Source organism: Phalaenopsis equestris, unplaced genomic scaffold (assembly GCF_001263595.1).
Source record: "Phalaenopsis equestris unplaced genomic scaffold, ASM126359v1 Scaffold000397, whole genome shotgun sequence".
NCBI classification, from domain to species: Eukaryota; Viridiplantae; Streptophyta; class Magnoliopsida; order Asparagales; family Orchidaceae; genus Phalaenopsis; species Phalaenopsis equestris.
The window spans coordinates 236456-262305 of record NW_018164839.1 but is presented as its reverse complement, the minus strand read 5'-3'; the positions used below and the strand labels follow the sequence as shown (position 1 = coordinate 262305).

The window sequence follows — 25850 nt, the reverse complement described above, 5'->3', positions numbered from 1 at the left end:
CTCTCAAAATTGATCCCAACTTGGAGAGACTGGAGGCAGCTGTGAAGAAACTTGATAAAGTTTCAGATGAGGTCAGTACTTTCCTTCATCTCATCGAAAACGCAAAGCAAGAGCAGCAGGAGCTGGAGCTCAAGTTGTACAGAGATCGTGAAACAGGATGCTTGCCTAAAAATGATCTCATCGGTCGACGCAAGGAGAAGGATTTTGTTATGCAGTGGTTAAGGAAGCCAACAAATAAAGATCCAAATCATACTTTGTACAAAAATATTTCTCTTCTATCCATAGTGGGCCATGGTTGCATGGGCAAGACAACTCTTTTACAACACATCTATGAAGATCTGAAAGAAGAATTTGAACTGAAAATGTGGGTTTGTGTTTCCAACCACTTTGATGCAAAAAAGGTCATTGCCGATATGTTGGAATGTCTTAACAAGGAGAGGCCTCGTTTGGAGTCACTCGCCGCTTTTCAAGAGAGTCTTAAAGCTGTCGTACAATCCAAAAGGTTCTTGCTTGTTCTGGATGACATTTGGGAGGAAGATATGAGCAAATGGGAGAATGTACTCTGCCCTCTAGTTTACGGAGGTTTGGGAAGTAAAATTTTGTTGACTACCCGGATGGATTCAGTTGCATCTGAGATTGCAAAGGTTATTAAAAAGAAGATGGAATCACTGAGAATAAAGGGGTTGGAGGAAGATGTGTGTTTGAAGCTACTCAACACCCATGCATTTCTTGGTGTAGCGAACCTTGGTTCCCATAAAAAATTAATAGACATTGCTAGTTCGATAGTTAAAAAGCTTTCAGGATCTCCATTAGCCGCGAAGGTCATCGGTGGTGTTCTCAATTCTAACATGAACGAAACCTTTTGGAAGAACATTTTAAATACTACTGATATTCTAAACGTAAAATTAGAACCGGGGCACAATAACATTTTGCCTATCTTAAAATTGAGTTTTACGTTCCTCCGACAACCTCTACAAAATTGTTTTGCATTTTGTGGCATATTCCCACAAGATCATGAGTTTGATAAAGATGATTTAGTCCGAATGTGGATTGCATTGGGTTTCATTCAGGAATCTTCTATTGAAGGAGAGACTTTGGAAGCTATTGGAGGAAGGTATTTTGATGTTTTGGTCAGAAGATCTTTCTTTGACGAGTTTCAGGATGACAAAAGAATATACTATAAAATGCATGATTTATTACATGATTTGGCACAGTCTATTTCTTCGGAGGAATGTTGCGGATTTGTGGGAGATAATGTATTATCTTTTAAAATTCCTAACAATGTTCGACATTTATTTGTTAAAACTGGAAATCCAGAAGTGTTGAGAATGATCAAAGATGTAAAGAATCTACATTCACTTTTTTTTATTAATGGAAATGTTTTTGAAGATTTTACTGAAGTATTTACTGAAATTTTCAAGGCATCAAGATGCATTCGTTTGTTGTTCATAGACTCTCCACAACAGATAAAGATGTTTGAGGCTATTAAAAATTTGAGACATCTTCGATATTTGAATTTTAATGGAAGTCTCACTCAGATGCCAAGATCTCTAAGCAGTCTTTATCATTTGCAGTTCATAATCTATAACAATTGTGTTGGAGGAACTTGCTCTGATGATTTCTTGCCAAGCGATTTGAGTAATCTTTCTAATCTGCGTCACTTGAAATTGCCCCTGAATGCATTTTCTAGAGTACCTGGAATTGGGAAATTAAGGTCACTTCAAGAACTAAATGAGTTTAATATTAAGAATGAGAATGGTTATACAATTGGTGAGTTGGAACATATGAGCGAGTTGCGCAAATTAAAAATACATTTTCTGGAAAATGTGATGGATGCTAGAGAGGCCCGCAATGCAAAATTATTTGAGAAGAGAAAACTCAAAGATTTATTCTTGAACTGGGGCAATACTGTTGATGAATGGAACCCAGACATGGGAGTTGGAAGCCGACGGAACATTGTCAATTCTGACTTAGATGTGAATGTGCTTGAAAATCTTAAACCATACGAAAATCTAAAGAGATTGTCCATAGTTTCATACAAGGGCGAAAGCTCTGCAGAATGGATGTACAATGCAGATTTGATCTCCAATCTGGAGTACATCAGTCTGAACGGGTGCGCGAAGTGGGAAACTCTTCCACCTTTTGGGCAGTTTCCCCACCTCAAGTCGTTGTACCTTTGTAACATGCCAAAAGCAAAGCGGCTTGATTATAAATTCCATGGGAATGACAAGGTTTCTGTGTTTCCATCGTTGGAGGTGCTAAATATGGAGGGATTACAAGCATTGGAGGATTGGTTTGATGGAGCAGGAGCAGCAGCATATGACCATTTCTTTCCTTGCTTAACTGAACTCTTCCTCCATAACTGCCCAAATCTGCAGGAGTTGCCCTATTTGCCTCCTAAGCTCAAGAAAATGAAGATACAAAACATCGGATGGAAGGCTGCTTTGAATTGCAAGCAAGGCTCTAACAGCTGTTGTGGCAATTCAAAATCCATTCCCCTTGAAAGTTTAGAGGTCCTTTCGTGCCCAAACATCACAACTCTTCTTCAGGTGGATGTAAGACTCGAAGCACTGAGAAAATTGAGAATTGAAGGTTGCCCCTATCTGATTTCTCTGGGTGGACTGCAACAAGTGGATAGTGGCATTGAGAAATTCCAGCTTATTCTCAGTGAAGTTGTTATAGATGACTCATCCATGCTGCCAACGGTAAGTATGGCGGCCTCCTTGGAGAAGCTTGCAATTTGTAATGATGATGTGCTGGTTTCTTATACAGTTGAGATGGAGCAGTGGTTCGTGCAAGTTAGCTCATCCCTTCGTGGGTTGAGCTTTGAAGGCCTCAAATCCCTGCAGTCTCTCCCATCCTCCTTGGAACGCCTCTCTTCACTTAAGATTCTACGTGTCAAAGATGTTCCTCAGCTCCAGCAGCTTCTACACATCCCCGCCTCCTTGGAACAATTGCATCTTAATTGCCTGGAATCATTGCAGTGCCTGCCATCTTCTTTGTCGGCTATCTCATCCCTCGAGGATCTAGAATTAGATAGCATTCCACTCCTCAAATCATTGCCAGACCTCCCTCCCTCTCTGTCTCGTCTTAAAATAAATGAGCTTGATAACCTACAGTGCCTGCCATCTTCTTTGTCGGCCATCTCATCCATCAAGTATCTAAATTTAGGTAGAATTCCAGTCCTCAAATCATTGCCAGACCTCCCTTCCTCCTTGGATTCACTGTCTCTATGGAGCTTTGATAACCTAGAGTGCCTGCCATCTTCTTTGTCGGCCATCTCATCCCTCAAACGTCTATCGTTATGTAACATTCCACTCCTCAAATCATTGCCAGACCTCCCTTCCTCCTTGTCTAGACTGGTTATAGTAAATTGTCATCTAAAGTTGATAAAGCGATATAAAATACTTTCAGGCTCTGAATGGCACAAGGTCGCACACATTCCTCGTGTCCTATTTGTGTAATTGGCATCATTCCAACTCAATCTCTTCCCATCAATATGTGAATATGTGAGGTGAGGAATTGTATTCATGTCATGCTATACTATGCACAGACTTATTTATGATTGTAATAACTAATATCTGACTGATTTTGATGAACAATGGTTTGGTCTTAGGAATTTCGATGTCAGTATTAATTTTATTTAAGAGTTGTTGTATTTGTATGGATTAGATGGAGTCTTATACAGCATTAAAGTTAAAATATTGATGGTTTCCTCTTCTGAAACTGTAATATATATAAATATATTTGTTTGGTTACATGGATTTACTTCACAAAAATGATTGCAATGACATTAAAATCTAGAAGTTTTTACGTGCACCGAAACCGTGCTTTTTACCTACAACACATAAGTATGTCTGATCAAAATTCTTTCAAGATGAATTGTCATTTATAATTGGTTTAAAATAAGTAGGATGTAAATTTCAAATAATGAATCATATATCACACTAATCTCAAAGTAAAATAAAAATATGATAAACTCATTCTCACTCAAATTCTCCATACTATTGGTTGATAATACTTGGTATGACTTCATATTTTGTGGATTTATGGAGTGGAAAGCATGATAATATTTAATACTATATGAGATTTAGTAGCAAGTAATTCTACTTCATAACATCAATATATACTCTTCTCAAATTTCATACAAAAAAAAAATATGAATCATTTTCATTAATACATTATTTTCAAACTACTTTTCCTCAAGGCTTAAATATGAAAGACAATTGGAATACATTTGACATCTTATTTTTGAGGTAAGACTTCAAGACTTACTAGTTAAAAGCCTTATAGGAAGTGTGAGATAGCGAGTTGACTTAGAAGTGAAATGGATTCATTATATAGGAGGATTTTGTGTTTCAATGAGGAAGGGGCAGAAGTGCGAACGTGTGTTTTATAGAAGAAATGATATAAAAATTACAATTTGGAAGCTTTTATTCTGTCTCCTTTACCTCTAATAAATCCAAATGATTCTTAATATTGATATTACTAATAGTTTTGGAGTAAACAAAAATTGATATAAAAATTTTCTTACGAAGAACTTTGACTGTCTTCAAATAATTTTTTTATGAAGAATTTTGATGTTTTCAATCAACAATCTAAGGCCTCGTAGAATCTGGAGAACTGCTTGGTGACGGAGCATTTGACGATGCTTGACAGTTTTATATTTGGCGACGAAGCATTTTCGAAATGTCTCCAATTGTTGTTTCATAAGAACCGTGAATTTTCGTCATTTTAGAATGAAGACGGCGAGGCCCGTTCCGCCGCATGACTTTTGGAGGAGCTTCCATATCAGTCATCTCAATATGATTATGAAATGTTCATCATTGTCCCCCGCCTTTAAAAGAAAATTCATCTAAGCTGCCCTCATAATATGTGATATTCTTTTGAATGTCTTTTATTCTATAATGTCTCATAATAGAAAACATAGTTTGACCAATTTCACCTTATCTGTCTTCTTCTTTTCGTTTGGCGTTATGATCTATTTATAAATTATTATTTTAGTTGATGATAATTAGAATGTGCAACTTTAAATAAAGTTATGCGCATCATTCGAAAATCATAGTAAAATTATTATCTTTGTTGTGTGCTACAAAATCAATATTAATAGATTCATAACATCATTCCTTGAATACTATCATTTGTTGGCACCAAGTAAGTTTTATTCAGTGTGGATTCATTTGTCATATGGTAATAGTATTTTACTTAAAATAAAGTTAATTTGTTGAAGCTTAACAACAACAATTAATATCTCTTTGAAAAGATAATCTAGAATTGCAATTCATTTCAACAATTCATGTATAAAAAGTCAAACATTATGATAAATAAAGAGTAAATTAAAAAGTAGTATTGAGCAATTATAATATAAAAGCTATTTTATTTTAAATTCTCATAATTAGTCAATTGTTTAGTTATAACATAGAAATAAAATAGATTACATATATAAAATTTATGCTCAAATTTTTTATAAAACATTTTAGTTAAATCTAGGGTATTATGATGAGCTACTTTCAAGATTTCATTTGTTACAAACGTATGAAAAATCTAAAACAAATATTATAAAAATATACACATTATTTTTGTGATCGGAGATCCTTGTCATAATTATTTATGACGAGATATTGAATGACCGGCATTGCAACAAGAGAAACAAGCGCAAAAGGATCCCAATCATAAATTATTTGAGAGAAGTCACTTGGTTACTAGCATTGCGACGAGGGAATCGATCAGATCATTAATATGCGATAGGAAGATTAATGCCTTTGCACGACTTTTTGGTGATGGTTATTTTGAGTGCTTGTTTATTTGGTCATAGTCTGATGGATCACTCAATTTGTTTACTTGGCTAGGTTGACCTTTTTGCTTGTGTCGGGTGATATGCACCCGATCGGCCTTCAACTTTAGTTAAGGAGGCTACATTTGGTCAAGAAGGTGAGCCCTTTGGTCTTCCATCGGTGATCCCTCCCTTGTTGCAGTTCATTTTATTTGGACCATTGAAACTCCTTGAGATTCATTTATTTGGACCCCTGTCTCTCCTCTTAATTTTGATATGTGCAATGGCTGATTGGTTTGTATGAATGGGGCTATCAAAATGGCTCATTAGATGGTTTGTTCATGTTAAACGTTGACCATCTAATGATCCAGTTAGAAGTGTAGATGTTTTAGATTCGACTTGTTGAAAAAGACAAAGGTAGATCTAAAAAGACTTGGGCATATTGTATAAAAAATGATCTTAATTTATTAGAATTAAATTAAAACATAATACTCAATTAAACTCAATGGAGAAAAAAGATTCATGTAGGCGACCTCACTTAGTGGGATAAAGACTTTTTATTGTTGTTGCTGTTGTTTATATTAATATTTTTAAATTAATATTTAGTTATTAATTAAAGAAATGCTAATTAAATTAAATTTAATTTTAATTGAAGTTTTTCTTAATTATTATTGTTTAGTTTATGAAAGTAATTAAATAATATAAATTTAAATCACAAACTGTATTAAAAGAGTTGTTTGAATTAATATTTTCCTTGTTGAATAATATTAGTAATCCAAGATCACTGCTCCTTAATTTATTACACAGTAGAAATCACATCCTAAGTTAACCCACATACTTAAGCGAAGCATCCCTTCCATCCTCTACAACGCATCCATTATAGCAAGCCACTACTAACTACATCAATGGCTCTACGTCAATGAGAGTGAACAGGAAACCACGGTGCAAATCATCCATACTTTTATCTTAATAAAGATACTTCACGCATCCCCTCCATCGCCCCCCACACATCCTTCATAGCAAAGCCACCTACCTCCGTACTCTCTTCTCTTCCTCTCTTCCACCGTCTCTCCTCCTCCTAACCTTGATCTGTGCCATGGCAGACTCGTTTGTTGACCCAATCGTCGATAAGATCTTCGAAGCTTGCTCTGTTTACCTTAAAGATCAATATAGATGGCAGACGGGCATGAAGGAGGAGCTTGAAAGGCTGCGAGAGAACCAGCCCAAGATCCGAGCTGTTGTCTATGCTTACACCCGAGCACAGATCAGAGATCGCAACCCCGATCTCAACAGATGGATATGGCAGCTACGAGATGCCATCGATGAGGCAGATGATGTTCTTGATGACTTTGAGTAGACTTTGAGTACACGAGAAGCTTGAAGAACAGCTTACCAGAAACAAGAAGCAGCAAAAGGTTATGAAGGTTGTGAAGAGAATTGGCAAACGTGCTCTCACGATGGATCGCAGTTTGAAGAGGCTGGAGAAGGACTAGAGGCTGGAGAAGGTTGTGAAGAAACTTGATAAAGTTTCAGCTGAGGTGAGTACTTTCCTTCCTCTCTTAGAAAACGCAAAGCAGGAGCAGCAGGAGCAGGAGCTTCAGTTGGGCCAAGATCGTGAAACAGGATGCTTGCCTAAAAATGTTCTCATCGGTCGAGGCGAGGAGAAGGATTTTGTTATGCGGTGGTTGAGGAAGCTAACAAATGAAGATCCAACTCATATTGTTAGCCCTACTTTGTACAAAAACATTTCTGTTCTATCCATTGTGGGTCATGGTGGCATGGGCAAGACATCTCTCTTACAACACATCTATGAAGATGTGAAACAAGAATTTGACCTAAAAATGTGGGTTTGTGTTTCCGATCACTTTGATGCAAAAAAGGTCACTGCCGACATGTTGGAATGTCTTAAAGAGGAGAGGCCTCGTTTGGAGTCACTTGCTGCTGTTCAAGGGAGTCTTAAAGCTGTCGTGCAATCCAAAAGGTTCTTGCTTGTTCTGGATGACATTTGGGAGGAGGAAAATATGAGCAAATGGGAGAATGTACTCTCCCCTCTAGTTCACGGAAGTTTGGGAAGTAAAATTTTGCTTACTACCCGGATGGATTCAGTTGCATCAACGATTGCAAATGTGATTAGAAAGAAGAAAGAAATTTTGATATTACAGGGCTTGGAGGAAGATGTGTGTTTGAAGCTACTCAACACCCATGCATTTGTTGGTGTAGAGAACCTTGGTCCTCATAAGAAACTAACGCATATTGCTAATTTGATAGTTAAAAAGCTTTCAGGATCTCCGTTGGCAGCGAAGGTCATCGGTGGTGTTCTCAATTCTAACTTGAATGAGAGCTTTTGGACGAACATTTTAAATAGTACTAATGTTCTAAGCGTAGAACCAGAACCGAGTTGCAATAACATCTTTCCCATCTTAAGATTGAGTTTTACGTTCCTCCCACAGCCTCTACAAAATTGTTTTGCATTTTGCGGCATATTCCCGCAAGATCATGAGTTTGATAAAGATGATTTAGTCCGAATGTGGATTGCATTGGGTTTCATTCAGAAATCTTCTATTGAAGGAGAGACTTTGGAAGATACTGGAGGAAGGTATTTTGATGTCTTGGTCAGAAAATCTTTCTTTGATAAGTTTCAGGAAGATTTTCTTTCAGAAATATACTATAAGATGCATGATTTATTACATGACTTGGCACAGTCTATTTCTTCAGAGGAATGTTTTAGATTTGTGGGAAATAATGTTTCATCTGTTAGAATTCCTAAAACAATTCGACACTTATTTGTTGAAACTGAAAATCTTGAAGTGTTGAGAATGATCAAAGATGTTAAAAGCCTACATTCACTTTTTCTTACAAATAAAAGACAGGGTCAATATTTTACTGAAATACTTGCTGAAATTTTTAAGGCATCAAGAAGCATTCGTTTGTTGTTCATACACTTTCCAAGTCAGAAAAAGATGTCTGAGACTATTAAAAATTTGAGACATCTTCGATATTTGAATCTTATTGTAGATCTCACTCAGATGCCAAGATCTCTAAGCAGTCTTTATCATTTGCGGTTCATAATCTATAAAAAGGTGAGTTGGGCACATTACTCAGATGATTTCTTGCCTGGCGATGTGAGTAATCTTTCTAATCTGCGTCACTTAGAATTCCCTGACGCTGTGAGTGTACCTGGAATTGGGAAATTAAGGTCACTTCAAGGACTGCATGAGTTTAATGTTAAGAATGAGAAAGGTTATAGAATTGGGGAGTTGGAACATTTGAGCGAGTTGCGCAAATTAAAAATAAATTTTCTGGAAAAGGTGAAGGATGCTAGGGAGGTTCGCACTGCAAAATTATGTGAAAAGGAAAATCTCACAGATTTATTCTTGAATTGGGGCAAAACTGTTGATGAATCAGAAGGGGAAGTTGGAAGCCTACCGAATATTGCCAATTCTGACTTAGATGTGAATGTGCTTGAAAATCTTGAGCCATACAAAAATTTGAAAAGATTGTCCATAGTTTCATATGAGGGTGCAAGCCCCGCAAAATGGATGTACAATGCCGATTTGATCTCCAAACTAGAGCACATCTGTCTGAGCGAGTGCCCGGAGTGGGAAACTCTTCCACCTTTTGGGCAGCTTCCCCACCTCAAGTTGCTGTTCCTTTATAACATGCCAAAAGCAAAACTGCTTGATTATAAATTCCATGGGAATGACAAGGTTTCTGTGTTTCCATCGTTGGAGGTGCTCTATATGGAGGGATTACAGGTATTGGAGAATTGGTTTGATGGAGCAGCAGCATATGACTGTTTCTTTCCTTGCTTAACCGAACTCTTCCTCAAAAACTGCCCAAATCTGCAGGAGTTGCGCTATTTGCCTCCTAAGCTCACGAACATGCATATAGAAAAAGTTGGATGGAAAGCTGCTTTGAACTGGAAGCAAGGCTCCAACAACTGTTGCTGCACTTCAAAATCCAATCCCCTTGAAAGTTTAGACGTCCTTTCATGCCCAAACATCACATCTCTTCTTCAGGCGGATGTAAAACTTGAAGCACAAGCACTGATTCTTCAGGCGGATGTAAAACTTGAAGCACTGAGAAAATTGAGAATTGTTTCTCTGGGCAATCTGATTTCTCTGGGTGGACTGCAACAAGTGGAGAGTGGCATTGAAAAATTCCAGCTTATTCTTGGTGAAGTTGTTATAGATGACCCATCCTTGTTGCCAACGGTAAATATTGCCTCCATGGAAAACCTCACAATTTGTAATAATGATGTGCTGCAGTCTCTACCTTCCTCCTTGGAACGCTTCTCTTCACTTAAGATTCTATGTGTTGAAAAAGTTCCTCAGCTTCAACAGCTTCTACACATCCCCGCCTCCCTGAAAGAATTATATCTTGCAGACCTGGAATCATTGCAGTGCCTGCCAACCTCTTTGTCGACCATCTCGTCCCTCAAGAAATTAGTTTTAGATCGCACTCCACTCCTCGATTCATTGCCAGATCTCCCTTCCTCTTTGAAGTCACTGTCTCTACGGCGTCTTGATAACATACAGTGCCTGCCATCTTCTTTGTCGGCCATCTCATCCCTTAAGGATCTACGGTTAGATAGCATTCCACTCCTCAAATCATTGCCAGACCTCCCTTCCTCCTTGTATTCACTGTCTCTATGTAGTCTGGATAACCTACAGTGCCTGCCATCTTCTTTGTCGGTCATCTCATCCCTCGTGCTTCTAGATTTAGATAGCATTCCACTCCTCAAATCATTGCCAGACCTCCCTTCCTCCTTGGATTCACTAACTCTATATAAGCTTGATAACCTAGAGTGCCTGCCATCTTCTTTGTCGGCCATCTCATCCCTCACCCATCTAGAATTTAATAGCATTCCACTCCTGAAATCATTGCCAGAACTCCCTCCCTCCTTGAATTCATTGTCTCTAAGTGGTCTTGATAACCTACAGTGTCTTCCATCTTCTTTGTCGGCCATCTCATCCCTCAAACGTCTAAGTTTAGACAGCATTCCAGTCCTCAAATCATTGCCAGAACTCCCTCCTTCCTTGAATTCACAGACTCTATGTAAGCTTGAAAACCTACAGTGCCTGCCATCTTCTTTGTCAGCCATCTCATACCTCAACCGTCTAGAATTAACAAACCTTCCACTCCTCAAATCATTGCCAGAGCTCCCTTCCTCCATGACTTCATTGATTCTACAGAGTCTTGATAGCCTACAATGCCTGCCATCTTCTTTGTCAGTCATCTCATCCCTCCAGAATCTAGAATTAAGAAGCATTCCACTCCTCAAATCATTGCCATACCTCCCTCCCTCCTTGTGTTCATTGGCTATATCAAATTGTCATCCAAAGTTGATGAAGCGTTATAAAAAACTTTCGGGCTCTGATTGGCACAAGATCGCACACATTCCCGAGGTCAGTATTGATTATATGTAATAGTTGTTATGTGTGCAATTGGTGTCACTCCAAATCAATCTCTTCCCATCAATATGTGAATATGTGAGGTGAGGACTTGTGATTTTGATGAGCAACTGTTTGGTCTTAGAAATTTCGAATTTTGTACTTCAACACCATAAGTGTGATTTAGCATTTTATTTAATTATTTCACTGATTTTATTTTATTTTGTTTGATTTCTCAAATGCTTATAGGTTAGATTTTCTAATTATTGGCAATTTGTTGGTACTTTTGTTTCTTGAAACAATTAAATTATAAAATGAATGTTTTTCCTTTAATTTTTAATTCAAATTGTAGTTAAAACATGATTTGTGATTGTGGGTAGATAAAGGAGTCTTGCATAGCATTAAAGTTAAAATATTGATGGTTTACCCTTCTGAAATTTGTATGTAAATATAATATATGTTTGCTCTACAAAGATGACTACATTGACATTAAAAATTAAAACATTGATTTTTATTTTATATTAATATTTATGTTTTTTTTTTAATTTGCATCCTTTATTCTTGAGTTTGTGACCTGAATTTTATTGTGTTTTGACTGAATGGTTTTTCATATGATACATATAGTGTAACTAAAAATTTATTTGAGTTATACATTTGATGCAATCGACATTCATTAAAATTGGGCAAAATTAAGAGCTTTAAAACTGAGAATATGTGAGAAATACATCCGTAATTCTATACATATTACTTGTTAGGAATATATCGTGAATAGCTCCTAAATTTATCGTACTTGGGATTAATTAGAAACTAAACAGCAATGCTGAATAATAGGATTGTACCGATCGAGAAAATCAGAACAAAACTTGAACAGAAGGCACAATCAAAGCAACCAAGATAACACAAAAGGATTTTATGTGGAAAAATCCGAGAATAGAAAAAATTCATGAAACCACACCATCAAAAATTTCACTATGAATTTCATAAAGTTTTTACAGAGAACTCACAGTTTTCTCTCTACACATAAGAAAACTTGCAGAACTCGTTGAACACTCTTCCTTCCGATCCGATGTGAGAAGCGCCCGTCAAAATCGCAAAAGTCCTCCTCTCCGACATTTCTCACATTCACTCTAATTTCTATAAAAAAACACTCAACTTGTAGGAACTTCACACGCTGGAAGAAGTACATTCGCCGAGAGGAGGACTAATTCCATACTTAATATCAAATTCTTTCAAGTATTACAAATATACATATGCCACCTTGCCAACTCATATTGGCATTACTTTTGAAAAAAAAAATTTGAATCAAGATATCTAATCATAACAATATGAATTGCCCTTTAAATTTGCTTTAAAATAAGTTCGATATAAATTTTAAATAATGAATCGTATATCACACTAGTCTCAAAGAAAACTAAAATATGATAAACTAATCCTAACCCAAATTTTCCATACTACTGGTTGATAATACTTGGTATTATTTGATATTTTGTGGTTTTATGTGATACATATGTAAATGAATAAGAATCAAGAGACAATAATAGCACAAGTAATAAAAGAAATAAAATAAAATCAAGAGTTTTATATCCTTAGATACACTAATTGAGAAATTATATACCATAAAAGTAAAACAAGAGTTTTATAAGCTTTGTAAATACACGAGTTTTGGGCGTTATATATATATATGCGTGTGTGTGTGTGTGTAATTACGTTGAAAACTATTGGCAGTGAGTAAAATGGGAAAGGATTCACCAAACAACTGCATGGTTTATAGTGATCAGACATTTTTAATGTAAAGTTTGTGGTGATGGTCTTTTACCGGTATTTCATTCATCCCCTTCTCACCATAACCAAGTCCGGGAGGAACAATTACAGTTCTCTACAGAAATAAAGACAGAAACATCAGAAATAATACATGAAGCAAAAACATCAAACGAAGATGTGAAAACAGACATAATAAATCAAAGACATCGAGATCGCGGTACTATTTCTGTATGGCATGATTTAGATATCCATGTTATATTCAAAGTCATCTTGGTTAGCAGTATAACACAATTAATAAGTAGGGGCATTTATATACATAGCTAAACATGCATATTTACATGCGTAACAACCAAAAAATACCACAATAACTATCTTTTTAGAAGTTAAATGTATCTTTGCATGCATAGGTTTATGATAACAAAATGTTATAATTGTAAAAATCAAACTTTGGGTATTAGATATGTAAATACATAAGAATTGTATGAAAAGTAAGCAAATATTCATAATAATTAATATTATTATTTGTGACCTTTTTTTATTTGTTAAACACCAATTATGTCCAAACAAAATGAAAACAATTGAGGGTTGATGTTAACTTGTCAAAATTAGTGAAATTATGCCGGCTCAGAATTTTGTTAGCGTAAGAGCATTTCTCAGAAGTCACAAACTTGATCTAATCGGATGGTGGTGAGAAGTGCGTGAGAGGATATTAGAACATTAACCTCATATGTCATACTACAATTTAATTTAGTTGCGGTGAAAATTAAAGGTTCATTAGGTTAAATCTAAAAGCAGATAAAAATTTTAATGGGAGAAAAAAGATCAGAAGAAGAAAATATTTGCTTGCTTACAAAAAATTGATTGTAGTGAGCAATATATATATATATATATAAAACTTTTAGTGATTTATATGATAGAATTGATACTAAAGAAGGAAAAATTAGATAACCAAAATATCTAAGAGATGATATTTCTAGAGATCTTCATCAAATTAGATGCATTCTAACATTAAGATAATAGGTTCATAAAGTAAATAAGATCAATTTAGATGTATTAGAATTGAAGATAACATAAATGCTACTTAGAAAAATTATTAAATTAGAATTGTAAGAAATAAATAATGTTGGCAAATCATAATGAATAAAAAAATGAAGTATATTATAGATCGATTAAAAAAACATGTAAGGAGATTTAGAAAATTATGAGGGACATTGCAGTGGTTTGATTAACAGATAGTTTTGATAGAATTTTGAAAATTAAAGTGATGAAAAAAGATTAGAAAAGAAGCATTTGATATTGATATTTAACAAGGAACATATGCAAGATTGTACTAATTATACAGGAATCAAGACTTATAAGGCTTGCAATGAAGCTATGGAGAGGGTAATGGAATATATGCTTTGAAAAATTAATTCAATTTTGATGAACCATGAAGATCTACTATAAAAGCATATTTATGGTAAGACAATTAATAAAAAAAATATAAATAAATAAATGAGAGGGTAATGGAATATATGCTTTGAAAAATTAATTCAATTTTGATGAACCATGAAGATCTACTATAAAAGCATATTTATGGTAAGACAATTAATAAAAAAAATATAAATAAATAAATAATCTTGACATGATTTTTACTGATTTTAAGAAGGCATATGATAGAATATCATGAGAATTGATTAACCTTGAATTAAGACAGAAATGGTGTGTCATTGATTTGTTCACATCAATAAAAATTTGTATGATAGAATATTGACTAATGTAATAAGTAATTAAGGAACAACCTAAGATTCTTCAATTATAAGAAGTTTACATTTAAAGAAAATTATGGTTATAACTTTATGTAGATGAAATGATGAAAAAACTTAGCTTGTTCATTATTTTAATGGGTATTAATATACAAAATAAATATAACAAAAGAAAAAAATAATTACTATAAAAAGCATAAAAATTGCCTTTTGCTAAATGTCATCTAATAATTTAAACGTCACCGATTGATGCCAAGGAAGCAATCCATGTGCACTTTCTTTTTTTTTTTGTATATGAATCCTTGAGCGATGTATTTCATTATAAGTAATAAACAGTATAAGAGAATTGTTCGCGAACAATAAGCTTTTTTGAAAGCCCTAGTTAGGACATATAGAGTGCATATCAATTCATCTTTTATTTCTCTTTTATAAAATGTTTTTCCGCTTAATTGTGTTTGTATGATTATGGCAAACTAGGTTAGCAATACTAATGACAGATGTATTACCATAGTATATCTTCATAATTTTTTTTCATTTGAACTTTAAGTCTAGTATGATCATGATGCATAGTAGCTCACATATTCCTTGAGCAGCAATCACTCTATATTCATATTCAACACTAGATTTTAATAAATGTTTTTCTTAAGATGGTAGAAGGATGGTAGAGGTCTACCATTCCCAATTTGTTTATAATTTTTATGAATGAGGGGAACAATATGTCAACAAGTTGTCTTTCTATTGGAACAAGGGTTGTAAACGAGTCAAGCTTGAGTGAGCTCAAACTTGGCTCATGTTCGGCTCGTGCACGAAATTGCTCGTGAATATTGTGTCCATGTTCAGCTCAATTTACATATTCTTATTCGTGTTCGGCTCGAAGTTGACCCATTTAAATTAATTAGAAAAATAAATATAGGGTGTTGGAATAAAACTTGCACAATTCATGTGCAATGGAGGATACATAACCATGACTACACAAGTTGTTATGATTTAAATATAGACATAAATACATATAATATACTATTATATAAATAATATCTATAATTTCTTATTTAAAACGAGCTGAACAAGATCGGACAGAGGGTTGTTCGCGCTACTTAACGAGCCGAATACGAGTTGTTCGCGAGCAATAAGCTTTTTTGACAGCCCTAGATAGGACATATAGAGTGCATATCAATTCATCTTTTTATTCCTCTTTTATAAAAAAAATTTTCCGCTTAAATGTGTTTATATGATTATGGCAAACTAGGTTAACAATACTAATATCAGATGTATTACCATAGTATATTTTCATAAATTTTTTTTTCATTTGAAATTTAAGTCAAGTATGATCCTGATCCATAGTAGCTCACATATTCCTTAAGAAGCAATCGCTCTATATTCATATTCAACACTAGATCTTAATAAATGTTTTTCTTATTCCTATAAATTGTGACATTTCCTCCAAACAACGCATACTAACCTAAAGTAGATCGTCTATCCATAAGCGATACAACATAGTTTGCATCACTATATTGTTGAATTTATAAAATATTTTGCAATTTATACGAAAAAAATTTCTTTTTCTAGACTTACCAAACATCTAAGATTTTTGCAACCAATTTTAAAGTGAGAGTCTTTAGATTTGTACAAGAATTGACTCACACGATTTATTGTGAATGTAATATCAGATCGGGTGCGAGCTACATAAATCAAAATTTCACCCTTATGACTGGTTCAGTCATTCTTCATCTATGTACAATTTCTAGCCTTGTTCAATTGGGTTTCACATGGCTTGCACGCAATCATTTTTGTTTTGTTTCTTTTAGAAGATCCATAATATATTTTCTTTGTGAGAGAAATATTCCCTATTCAAACTGACTAATTTATATGCCCAAAAATATCAATGTTTGCAAAGCTCTTTGATTTCAAATTGTTTAGCAAATTCATTTCTAAAGACCTCATTCTCTAATTGTCATCATTTGTAATAATCAAATCGTCAAACATATATAATGAGAATTAAAAAATTTCTATCAATGAAAAAATCTTTATGAAGAGAGTAAGATATCAGTGGCTTGTTTTGTATCATCATATCTTTTCTAAATCTATCAAACCAAGTTCTTGGGGATTCATTCATTCCATATAGTGCTTTTTTTAATTTGAACATCTTGTTCTTTGTGAAAACATTTTCAAACTCGAGTGATGAATTTGTATTTTTTTTTCTTCGATATCTAAATATATGAAAGCAATTTTCACAATGAATTGTTGCATAAACTAGCTAAAATTAGTAGCTAGAGAAATCAGAATGCGGATTATATTCATTTTAACACTCGAAGAAACTTTTTTTTATAGGCAATTCCATAGGATTGAGTGTATCATTTAACTACTAATCTTGTCTTATATTGTTCTAGACTCTCATCTTCTATATACTTTTTATAAGAAAATATCACTTGCATTTCGCCTTTTTTTAATTTTCGTAGGTCCAAAATCTCTTAAATTTGATTATGATTCAAGAAATTTGTCTCCTCTCCTAAGCTCCTCTCTTATTCTCATTTTAATGCCTTAGATAAATTTTGTGGTATTGGTGGAATTAGAGTTGATATTTGTAAGAAAAAGGCTTATACGTAGGGGAAAATTCTGAAATGATATATACTGGGAGATGGGTATAATGAGTGGTGATGGAATGATCGTTGTACATGATAACGATTCTGAGTTATTAGCTTGTTTGAGATTTAGAATAGGTTGTTTTTTGTGTACAGATCCGAAGGAATACAGTTTAGGATATGTTGTATTTTGTGTCGTAGCGATGTCAAGATGAAATATAGTAGTTTCATCAAAATTATCATTAAGTTTGACATTCTCCCCATGAAGATAATTTAGAAAAAAAAATATTTTTCATTAAATGTGACATCCATTGAACTAAGAAATCATTTTGTGATATGTTGATAACATATCCTTTTTTAGGTTGAGAATACCCACCGAATACGCACTTGAGAGCTCTCGAATCTAAATTTCATGTGTTTTTTTGGATATGAACATAGGCAATACACCGGAAGACTTTTGAAGGAATCTTTGAAAACTGATCTGTGGGGAAAAATTCTGCCAGATAATTTAAGGGATTTTTGAGACAATCACTTTTTAAGGATATTTCACTAATTTTCTTTTAACCACTTTTTTTTTTGGAGTATCAGGACATTAGAATTGGTGGATGATACCCTCTTTATGAAATAATCATGATAATGTGTAATTAAAATAATCACAGGTATTATCATTAGAAAGATTTTAATATTTGTATTAAATTTGTTTATCATCATCGTAGTAAATGTGGGAAAATATCGACATCAAATTTTTGCTTGATATGATATACCCAAGTCATTCGAGTGCCGCCATTAATGAAAACGACAAATCCCGTAGCACTAGAAATATTGTGGATGTTGGAGGGTCCCCAAAAATCAAAGTAAATCAAAACAAAAGTGTAGAGGATCTAAATTATTGTAGGAAAAACAATTCAATGATAGTTTGCAAGTCTCAAAATTAAAATTCTTAATGTTTAAATTAAAAAAAGAAGAAAAATGCATTGAAGGGTTTTAAAGGGGTATATCATAGCCTATAATGTTCTCGAATGATGTTGATATTATCAATAGAAATGAAAGAGCATGATAATCTATTCTGCATCTTAAGGAAATAATAGCCCATTTTTCTCACTAGTTTACACAATCATCTTTTCCTTAGTAAGGTTTTAAATTATACAAAAATCAATAAAAAAATGTGATTTTGTAGTTATGATCTTCAACAATTTTATGGATTGATAAAAGATAGCAAGATAATGAATATGTATGTCATGGCCCGACCCAACATGATGGTAAGTTGACATTGTGGAGTTATTCAAAGAGTGAATTGTACTTCTATCCAGTCGAAGACAGATGCAAGACAAATTCTTCAAGTTTGTGCAAAGAGAGAAGACAATCATGTAATATGAACCAGAGTTCGCTGCACTGTCAAGGTATGCTCTACAACTGATAGTTATTATAGAACAGAAGTTTTGCAAATCCCTTTCAGGATTAAAGGATTCGACCAGTTGTTGATATCTTTGGGGATCGATGACTATTCAGTGTTAGTAGAGCGGGAAGACAAGTAAAGATTGACTTTCAAGTTATTCAGAAGCGTAAGGAGACACACAAGATAAAGAGTTTTGATGAAAGAGAGAGTATGGATCAATCAGAACGATTCAATGTGAAGAAGCCAAAATTCAGTGGTGGCACTTCTCGTAGCACTGTAGTCACTTGTGCTAAATGTGAAAAATAACATAAAAGTGGATGTTTGATGGGCTCTCATTCATGTTACCGGTGTCGTCGGCTTTGACACAGCTAGATATTGTCGTTCATTTGGCCATAAAATATCAGAAGAGTAAAAATCAATTGGAGCTCCTTCATAGAAGACTGCAGGTGGGCAGAGCAGGATAAAGTCTATAGCTTCAGCTCCTAAGGATAGAGTCTATAGCTTCAGCTCCTAACCAAGGTCAATCAAGATAGTCAGTTCGACCTCAAGTTTATTTCCTTACTGGTAAAGAGACTGAAGAACCTTTTGGTGATGTTGATGCTGCTAAGAATTGACGAGTGTTATGTTTTACCACAAGTTATATGAGTTTCATTCAAGTGTATGTCTTTATCAGAGGATTTGTGTTGTTGTTGTCAAGTTACCTCACTTAAAATGTGATGTTATCTTGTTTCAGTTGATGGGGAATGTTAGTTTAGTTATCTAACATCAGACTTTTATTTTATTGTATTCACTTTTCATCTTAATGAATGAGATCTAAACTTCTCAATGACAATTTATGCATAGTTCATGTGTTTCTTGCAATGATTTTAGGCTTGAGGTAAATTAGCAAATTTCGAAGACGAAATTTTTATAAGGATGAGAGATTGTAATAACCAGTTATTAAGCCCCAAATTTTTTAAATTATAGCTGAAGTAGTCCTCATGAAGGAGCACAATTTAGAACAGTTGGGGATAATTTTGGCTCTTCTATAAACTCTGGGACTAAAATGACCCAATATAAATAGTCGGGGACTATTTTGCTCGATAATAATAATTGAATTGGCACGTCTCTTCGGGTTCGACTTTAGTAGTCGAAGAATGTATGCTTCATTTCAAACAGAATGAGATGAGAAGCGAGAAAGACAGAAGCGTGAGAGAGAAGAAGAAAAAAAGAGAAGTTAGAGGGGCAACTTAAGGCTTAACCAAAGAGAAGTTGTGTTGTGCGAGAGAAGAAGGAAGAGGAATGCTCGCCCAAGAAGGACGAAGCCAAATGACACATATGAAGGTAGAAACATGCAACCTTGTACTTCTCCATGCCAGAGAGTGCGTAGGAGGAAGGCAGTGCTAAGGAGAGGGTCGAACTTGTTGCTTAGACGATCCCGCACAAGGAGCAAAGGGAAGAAGAGTCGCTTGCGGGTGAGAAAACTGGTGAGTGGTTTGACTATGTTGGATGTTACCAGGTCAAAGGAGTAAGCATCGAGAGGCTGTGTGGGATAAATCGAGCCAAACCGAAGGAGGAGGCTGCGTCAAGTGCGAGCAAGGGAGGAAGAAGTTCTCGAGCCCTAGCATTCGAGGAGGAAGAACTTAAGCCTTAGCAGAGGAAGATCAGGCTCGTGTGTGCGGGAAGGAGCCAGACCTCACGTGCAGAGGAAGAGGAGGAAGAAGAGGTCACCTATGCATGTTAGGGCTTTTGATCGAGATATTAAAGGTGAATTTTATTTTTTCTTAATTTACTAATATATATATATATATATATATAAGTTTATTATTTAAATGTTAAATTTAAGTGTTTTTGAAATCAAGATCGAAGCTATTAAGTCTCAAATTTAAAGAAAAATAGAGATCAATATTTGTGAGAATAATCAAGATGACTAAGATAAATGTTAGGGTTTATTTATTTTAATTAGTGAATCTGTATACTCAAATTTATGTATTAAAATGTTAAAAATATATTTATTTGAACAGAATTTAAGAGTAAATGTTCAATTTAGAAGAAAAAGAAGAAAGTTGTGATATTAAAAGTGAGTATTCATGCTCTTATGTTATAGTAATAATTTACTTCTTCTCGACCAAATACATTTATTATTATTGTTATTAGTTATATTTATATCATAACATACTCATGATTATGGTTCAATTGAATTTTTGTTCAAATTATAAGAATGATATGTACTTAACATTATTTAAAATATCATAGATATTGAATCTTTTACAAGTATATTACTGTTATGGTATATCAAATGAGAATTAAATAATCTTTATTAGATGGTGATTTTCATAATATGTTTGTATGTGCATATTTGGTTATGATAGAATTTAACCCTTTATAATACTAGCAAGAAAATGATAAAGTATATGAGCATGTAAATAAAAAATGTTATCGATATTGATGTGTTTTAATTGACACAATATTAAACAACGCTCCTGTGACGATTGATATATGCATGTTATTGATATGATGAAATGCATTGAATCTTGTAAATTATCTTGAAAAATTATATCTAAAAAGTAAATTGTTTAATGCTCTTATGTTGATTTCTAGTATCTATGACTAACATACATATCATTCTTTTTTTTTACATTATTATAGTTTAGGATTATGAGTATTCACTAGTTTTGTATAGCTTACTGTTATTTTAAACTATCTGTCACGACCCGATCCGGGGCTTAGAATTAACTAAGACGGGAACATGCGATCAAACGATGGAAATTAAATTTTTTATATTCATTCTCTATAAATAACATTAATTAATTTAAATTAAAGCAATATATTAAAATTGTCTCATTATTAGTTGTCTGCATCTTCTATAAACACTTTCTATTATATCGCTCATCTCTTAATTAATTAAATTAACCTGAAATTTTATTTTAAAATAATAATGAGTTAAACAAGACAGTGAATACTCATAAAGCACAGTAATGCAAGAGAAAAAAAATAATATGCATGTCAATCAAGCTTTTTAATCAATCGATAAAAAACATTTGATGTTATTCAAAGAACCTTATTATATCAATATCATGTTAATATCATATTATATCTGTACAACCGTCTCAAGAGCACCGACTAAAAATTGTGTCAATTAAGACACTTCAATATTAATATCTTTTTAAATATACGTGCACGTGTACGTTAGTGTTCTCCTACTAGTATCATAAAGGAGTTACTCAATCATAGTCAGTCATGTACATATAAGTAGTCAACATAAACACATCATTCATGTATTCACCACTTTCAATTGAACGTATTATATAAAACATACACCAAATACATGAATTTTTATTTTTTTTAAATAAAACATACACCAAATACACCAAATACACCTGAACGTATTATATAAAACATACACCAAATACATGAGCAAGTACCTACAAAAATTCAGAACAATATAACCGATAAAGAAAAAAATATTTCATTCAGAATAAAACATGTGAAAGTATCATTAACTGCAAAAAAATTGAGAAGAAATAAATTACTACTATAGATTAAAAGTACGAGTACTCACCTCGATGTCGATTAATTTATTATTTCTCTAAAAGTCATTCTTCTAAATTTGAAACCCTAAAATAAAAATGGCGGAAATGTAATATATATATATATATATAACATATGAATATTATATATTAATAGAATTCTTATTAAATATTATAATTATTAAACTTACCCTAAGAAAAACTCTTTCAGTCAAGCCCTATACATGTGCAGAGGCAATTCGTTTCTTCCTCTGCGTTCGGCTCCCTCCTGCATGAGATGTCGACGCCTCCTTCCTCCTTCGTATGGCAACAGCGCATGTGTTAGTGCAAGGGAGAGCATTTTCTTCCACTGCACGCAGTAACCAGCTCGCGTCTTCTTCCTTCAATTGCCTCGGGTCGCAGCTTAAATTTTTTGATTAAAAGATGAACAATAAAAGAAAATAAATTTATAGAAGATGCAAATAACCAATAATGAGGTAAATATAATTGTACTGCTTTAATGTTCTTTCTTTAGTGGCTCTTTCTGATATCATAACTAGTTATGATTTAGCGGAAAACAAAAACAAATTTTTATTAATATAGGAATAAGGTTACAACATGACACAAATGGTAAAAAGAAATACAATAATAGATTAATTTTCGGTTCGGGTTGCGGGGTGGGGGTGGGGGGGAAAAGTTGGGGAAGGTTGGGTGGTTGTTTGGGTAGGTTGGAAGGGTTGTAAATGAGTCGGACAACAAGATTATTGTAGGAAAGGGGCGGCAAGATGTGGGTAGATGACTTGGAGGGCTGGGCAACCTAGGTGGTTGTGGGGAGGAGTACAAGTGCTGGAATGAGAGGACTGGATGGCGGGACAATCAATTGTGGTGGGAGTAGAGGTGGCGGCATGGTAGTGGAGGGAGATGGGGGTGGCCAACGACTAGAGAAGTGGTAGAAGGGTTGGGGAGAAGAAAACGAGATTGGAAGGATACAACACCACCTCGGACATGATACAGTCGGAGCACCACCCTTCGTCAGATACAACCCTAACAAAAGGGAAAATGACTCCAAACAGGAAATTTGAAACAAAACAGCTCAAAATTGCCCATTACAAATGGAAAACATCAATTTATAGATTGAATGGAAAAAGATTGATGAAAATCTCTTGAATGGAAAAAGATTGATGTTTGAAATTATTACCTGTTGAATATTATACAAATGACTTTGGGTTTATGAATACTGCAAAATAAAATTTCTTCTAAGAAGATCTTGATATGCTAATTAACTTTTACATTGCACGATGTGACCCACTTTGACATAATAATTTGCATTTGGCCATGCCATGATATTTACTTTGCATGTATCTAGGCAATGAAAATTTTGGAGGAATTAATTTGTTACTAGAGCCACATGAATTGTTATTAAATGGTGACAGAGATTTGGGTAGCTTTAGCCTATAACTGGACCGTTTGCACAACAACTAATGCAGCTCGTATTTGGGACAACTATACACTGCTATGGAATGATAGACACATGAAAATATGGCTTACAAAAGCCTGTACCTTAATAACATGGAGTAGACGCTTCCTTAAATTACATGCACTTCTTTTTTCCCTTTGCATCTTCTCTTGTATTGTTAAAAATGTCCCCTCTAGGACTATAAATATGGAAGGGAGGGCTCTCCCATCCCCACTTACTAGACCACCAAAATCAGAGAAAGCCAATCCTGCATTCTCTTTTCATTCTCTTCTTCATTTCACCCGTGTGCCAACATTTGGAGCATCATAATGTTAGTTGAAGTAGAATTCAATGCAAAATTTAGATTACTTGTTGTAATGTCAAGGTTCAATTTAACAATACTATATTATAGGCGCCAAAGCACTGCTTAGCAGCATCATGATGCATTGGCCTTGACAATTTAGTTTGATAAAAGTTTAGAGTAGACTTGGAGATACTTGGGAGTTTTTTTATGAGTAATGCAGCGGGGGCATGTGTAGAAGGTTATGGTTAGTGTATTTAGTATTGAGTGACCTAATTTGTGAGAGTGGGAGTGTGAATGGAGAGAAGATTCCAAAGAGCAGACTACCTAAGGAAGAAGAAAAGAGTTGGATTAGAGCCAAGAGATAAAAAATCTTACTCTATATTTTCTTATTTACATTCCTTTGTGTTGTTATTCATGTTTAATTCTTTTATCTTCTCTTATGTTATTTATATCTGTATAAACTAAGTTACCTCTCTGCATTTATGACATAATTGAAATTATTTATGTAATTTATGTGTGATTATAAGGAAAGAAAATGTTATATTATTTTGCTTTACATGAATCTTCATTTCGTTGTGCTTTGTCCATATGCTTCTAAAAAATTAGTGTGATCTAGAAATATTGAAAGTCATAGTAGAACAATTAGATTGAAGTAAATATTTTCACAGGTATATAAGCATATAATGTTTGTGAATTTACAATCTTATAAGAGATATCATGCATGGGATCACTTAAAATACTTAGGATAGGAATATATCTAATTGGCCAAAGCGATTAAGTCTTTTAGTTATCCGACATAGACTAGCACATAATTAAGTTCTTGATTGACAACTTAATTTAGAAAAATCTTTATGCATAAAAATACATAGATTTACTTTTGGCAAATCATAAAATGAGAAGCTTTGTCTTCATTTGAAAACAAATAAAATTATAGTTGTGTAGCATAGAATTTAATTGAATAATTTCTTTTAAAAAGGTATTATTGTATGATAAAATTAAGATACAATATAATTAGTAATTAGCTTAAGAAAGTTTGAGTGTGATCCTCATGGGAATGTTACTTGATTTACATATTTATTACTTGAATGATGCATGCACATACATACATTTTATAATCCGGTCTCCCATCTTAGCTTGCTAGTGCGGCCTCATCCCTATTTTCAACAATGAACACATCTTCTAGCTTCACTTCATTTCTCTTTAGTTAATTGGAAATGATAATGACTTGTTAAAGATTATTGGACTTCAACTCAACTTCTTTCATAGTCAACGCTTCAAATTGACCTTTTACCATTTGATGTCATATCTTCTTAACCTAAATTTCTATCTTATACGAGACATGGAGCTTCACTCATGCTTGCTTGACCTAAATATTTAATGTCAGAAACGATCAAAAAAGACATGTCGAAGAATCATACAAGAACATATATTCTAACTTGGGTTTCAAGCATGACTAGATTTTTCAGTTTTTTTCTTAGATCCTTATTAACTAAACTTATGACATATAAGGAAGGAATGAGATCATTTATAGATCCAGATTCACACATGGTACTTGTAAATATTTACCTATGTATAAGATTTTAGATAACCCATGAACATATACATGACATTATATGCTTGAGCTAGTACTCTTTAATATGCATTATTTGGCTTATTAAATCAAATACCTGTGTAAATTTATAAAATCACTCTCTAAACACTACAAGAAATGGCCTTCTCAACATTTTTGGAGAGCTTTAATAACAATTATAACCGCTACAAAAAAGAGTCTAGAGGTTTTAAAATCATTGTAAAATAGTTATCCACTTAGTGATGATAATGATCCAATTTCGAGTTGAGTTGGGGTCGGCTCGAATGGATTGAGTGCAACTCAAAATCATTTCATGGCTCGTTATATACTATTTCAAGCCAGTTCAGCTTAAAATTGAATCGAGTTTGATCCGGCTCAATATCGA

At 33.9% G+C, this 25850-nt stretch overlaps 2 protein-coding genes across 2 annotated transcripts in view; both read left to right on the top strand.

Annotated features, from left to right (window-relative positions):
* Nucleotides 1-3672, top strand: part of LOC110026716 (disease resistance protein RGA2-like) — an 18133-nt gene extending 14461 nt beyond the window's left edge. Inside the window, exon 2 of the mRNA XM_020727782.1 lies at nt 72-3672. Coding sequence (XP_020583441.1) covers nt 72-3464 — 3393 coding nt within the window. The 3' untranslated portion in view covers nt 3465-3672. The remainder of the gene's footprint in view (nt 1-71) is intronic.
* Nucleotides 1-22551, top strand: part of LOC110026717 (putative disease resistance protein RGA4) — a 35475-nt gene extending 12924 nt beyond the window's left edge. The window contains exons 2-4 of the mRNA XM_020727783.1: nt 10473-11181; nt 20146-20393; nt 22389-22551. Coding sequence (XP_020583442.1) covers nt 10473-11181; nt 20146-20280 — 844 coding nt within the window. The 3' untranslated portion in view covers nt 20281-20393; nt 22389-22551. The remainder of the gene's footprint in view (nt 1-10472; nt 11182-20145; nt 20394-22388) is intronic.
* The last annotated feature ends 3299 nt before the right edge of the window (nt 22552-25850 follow it).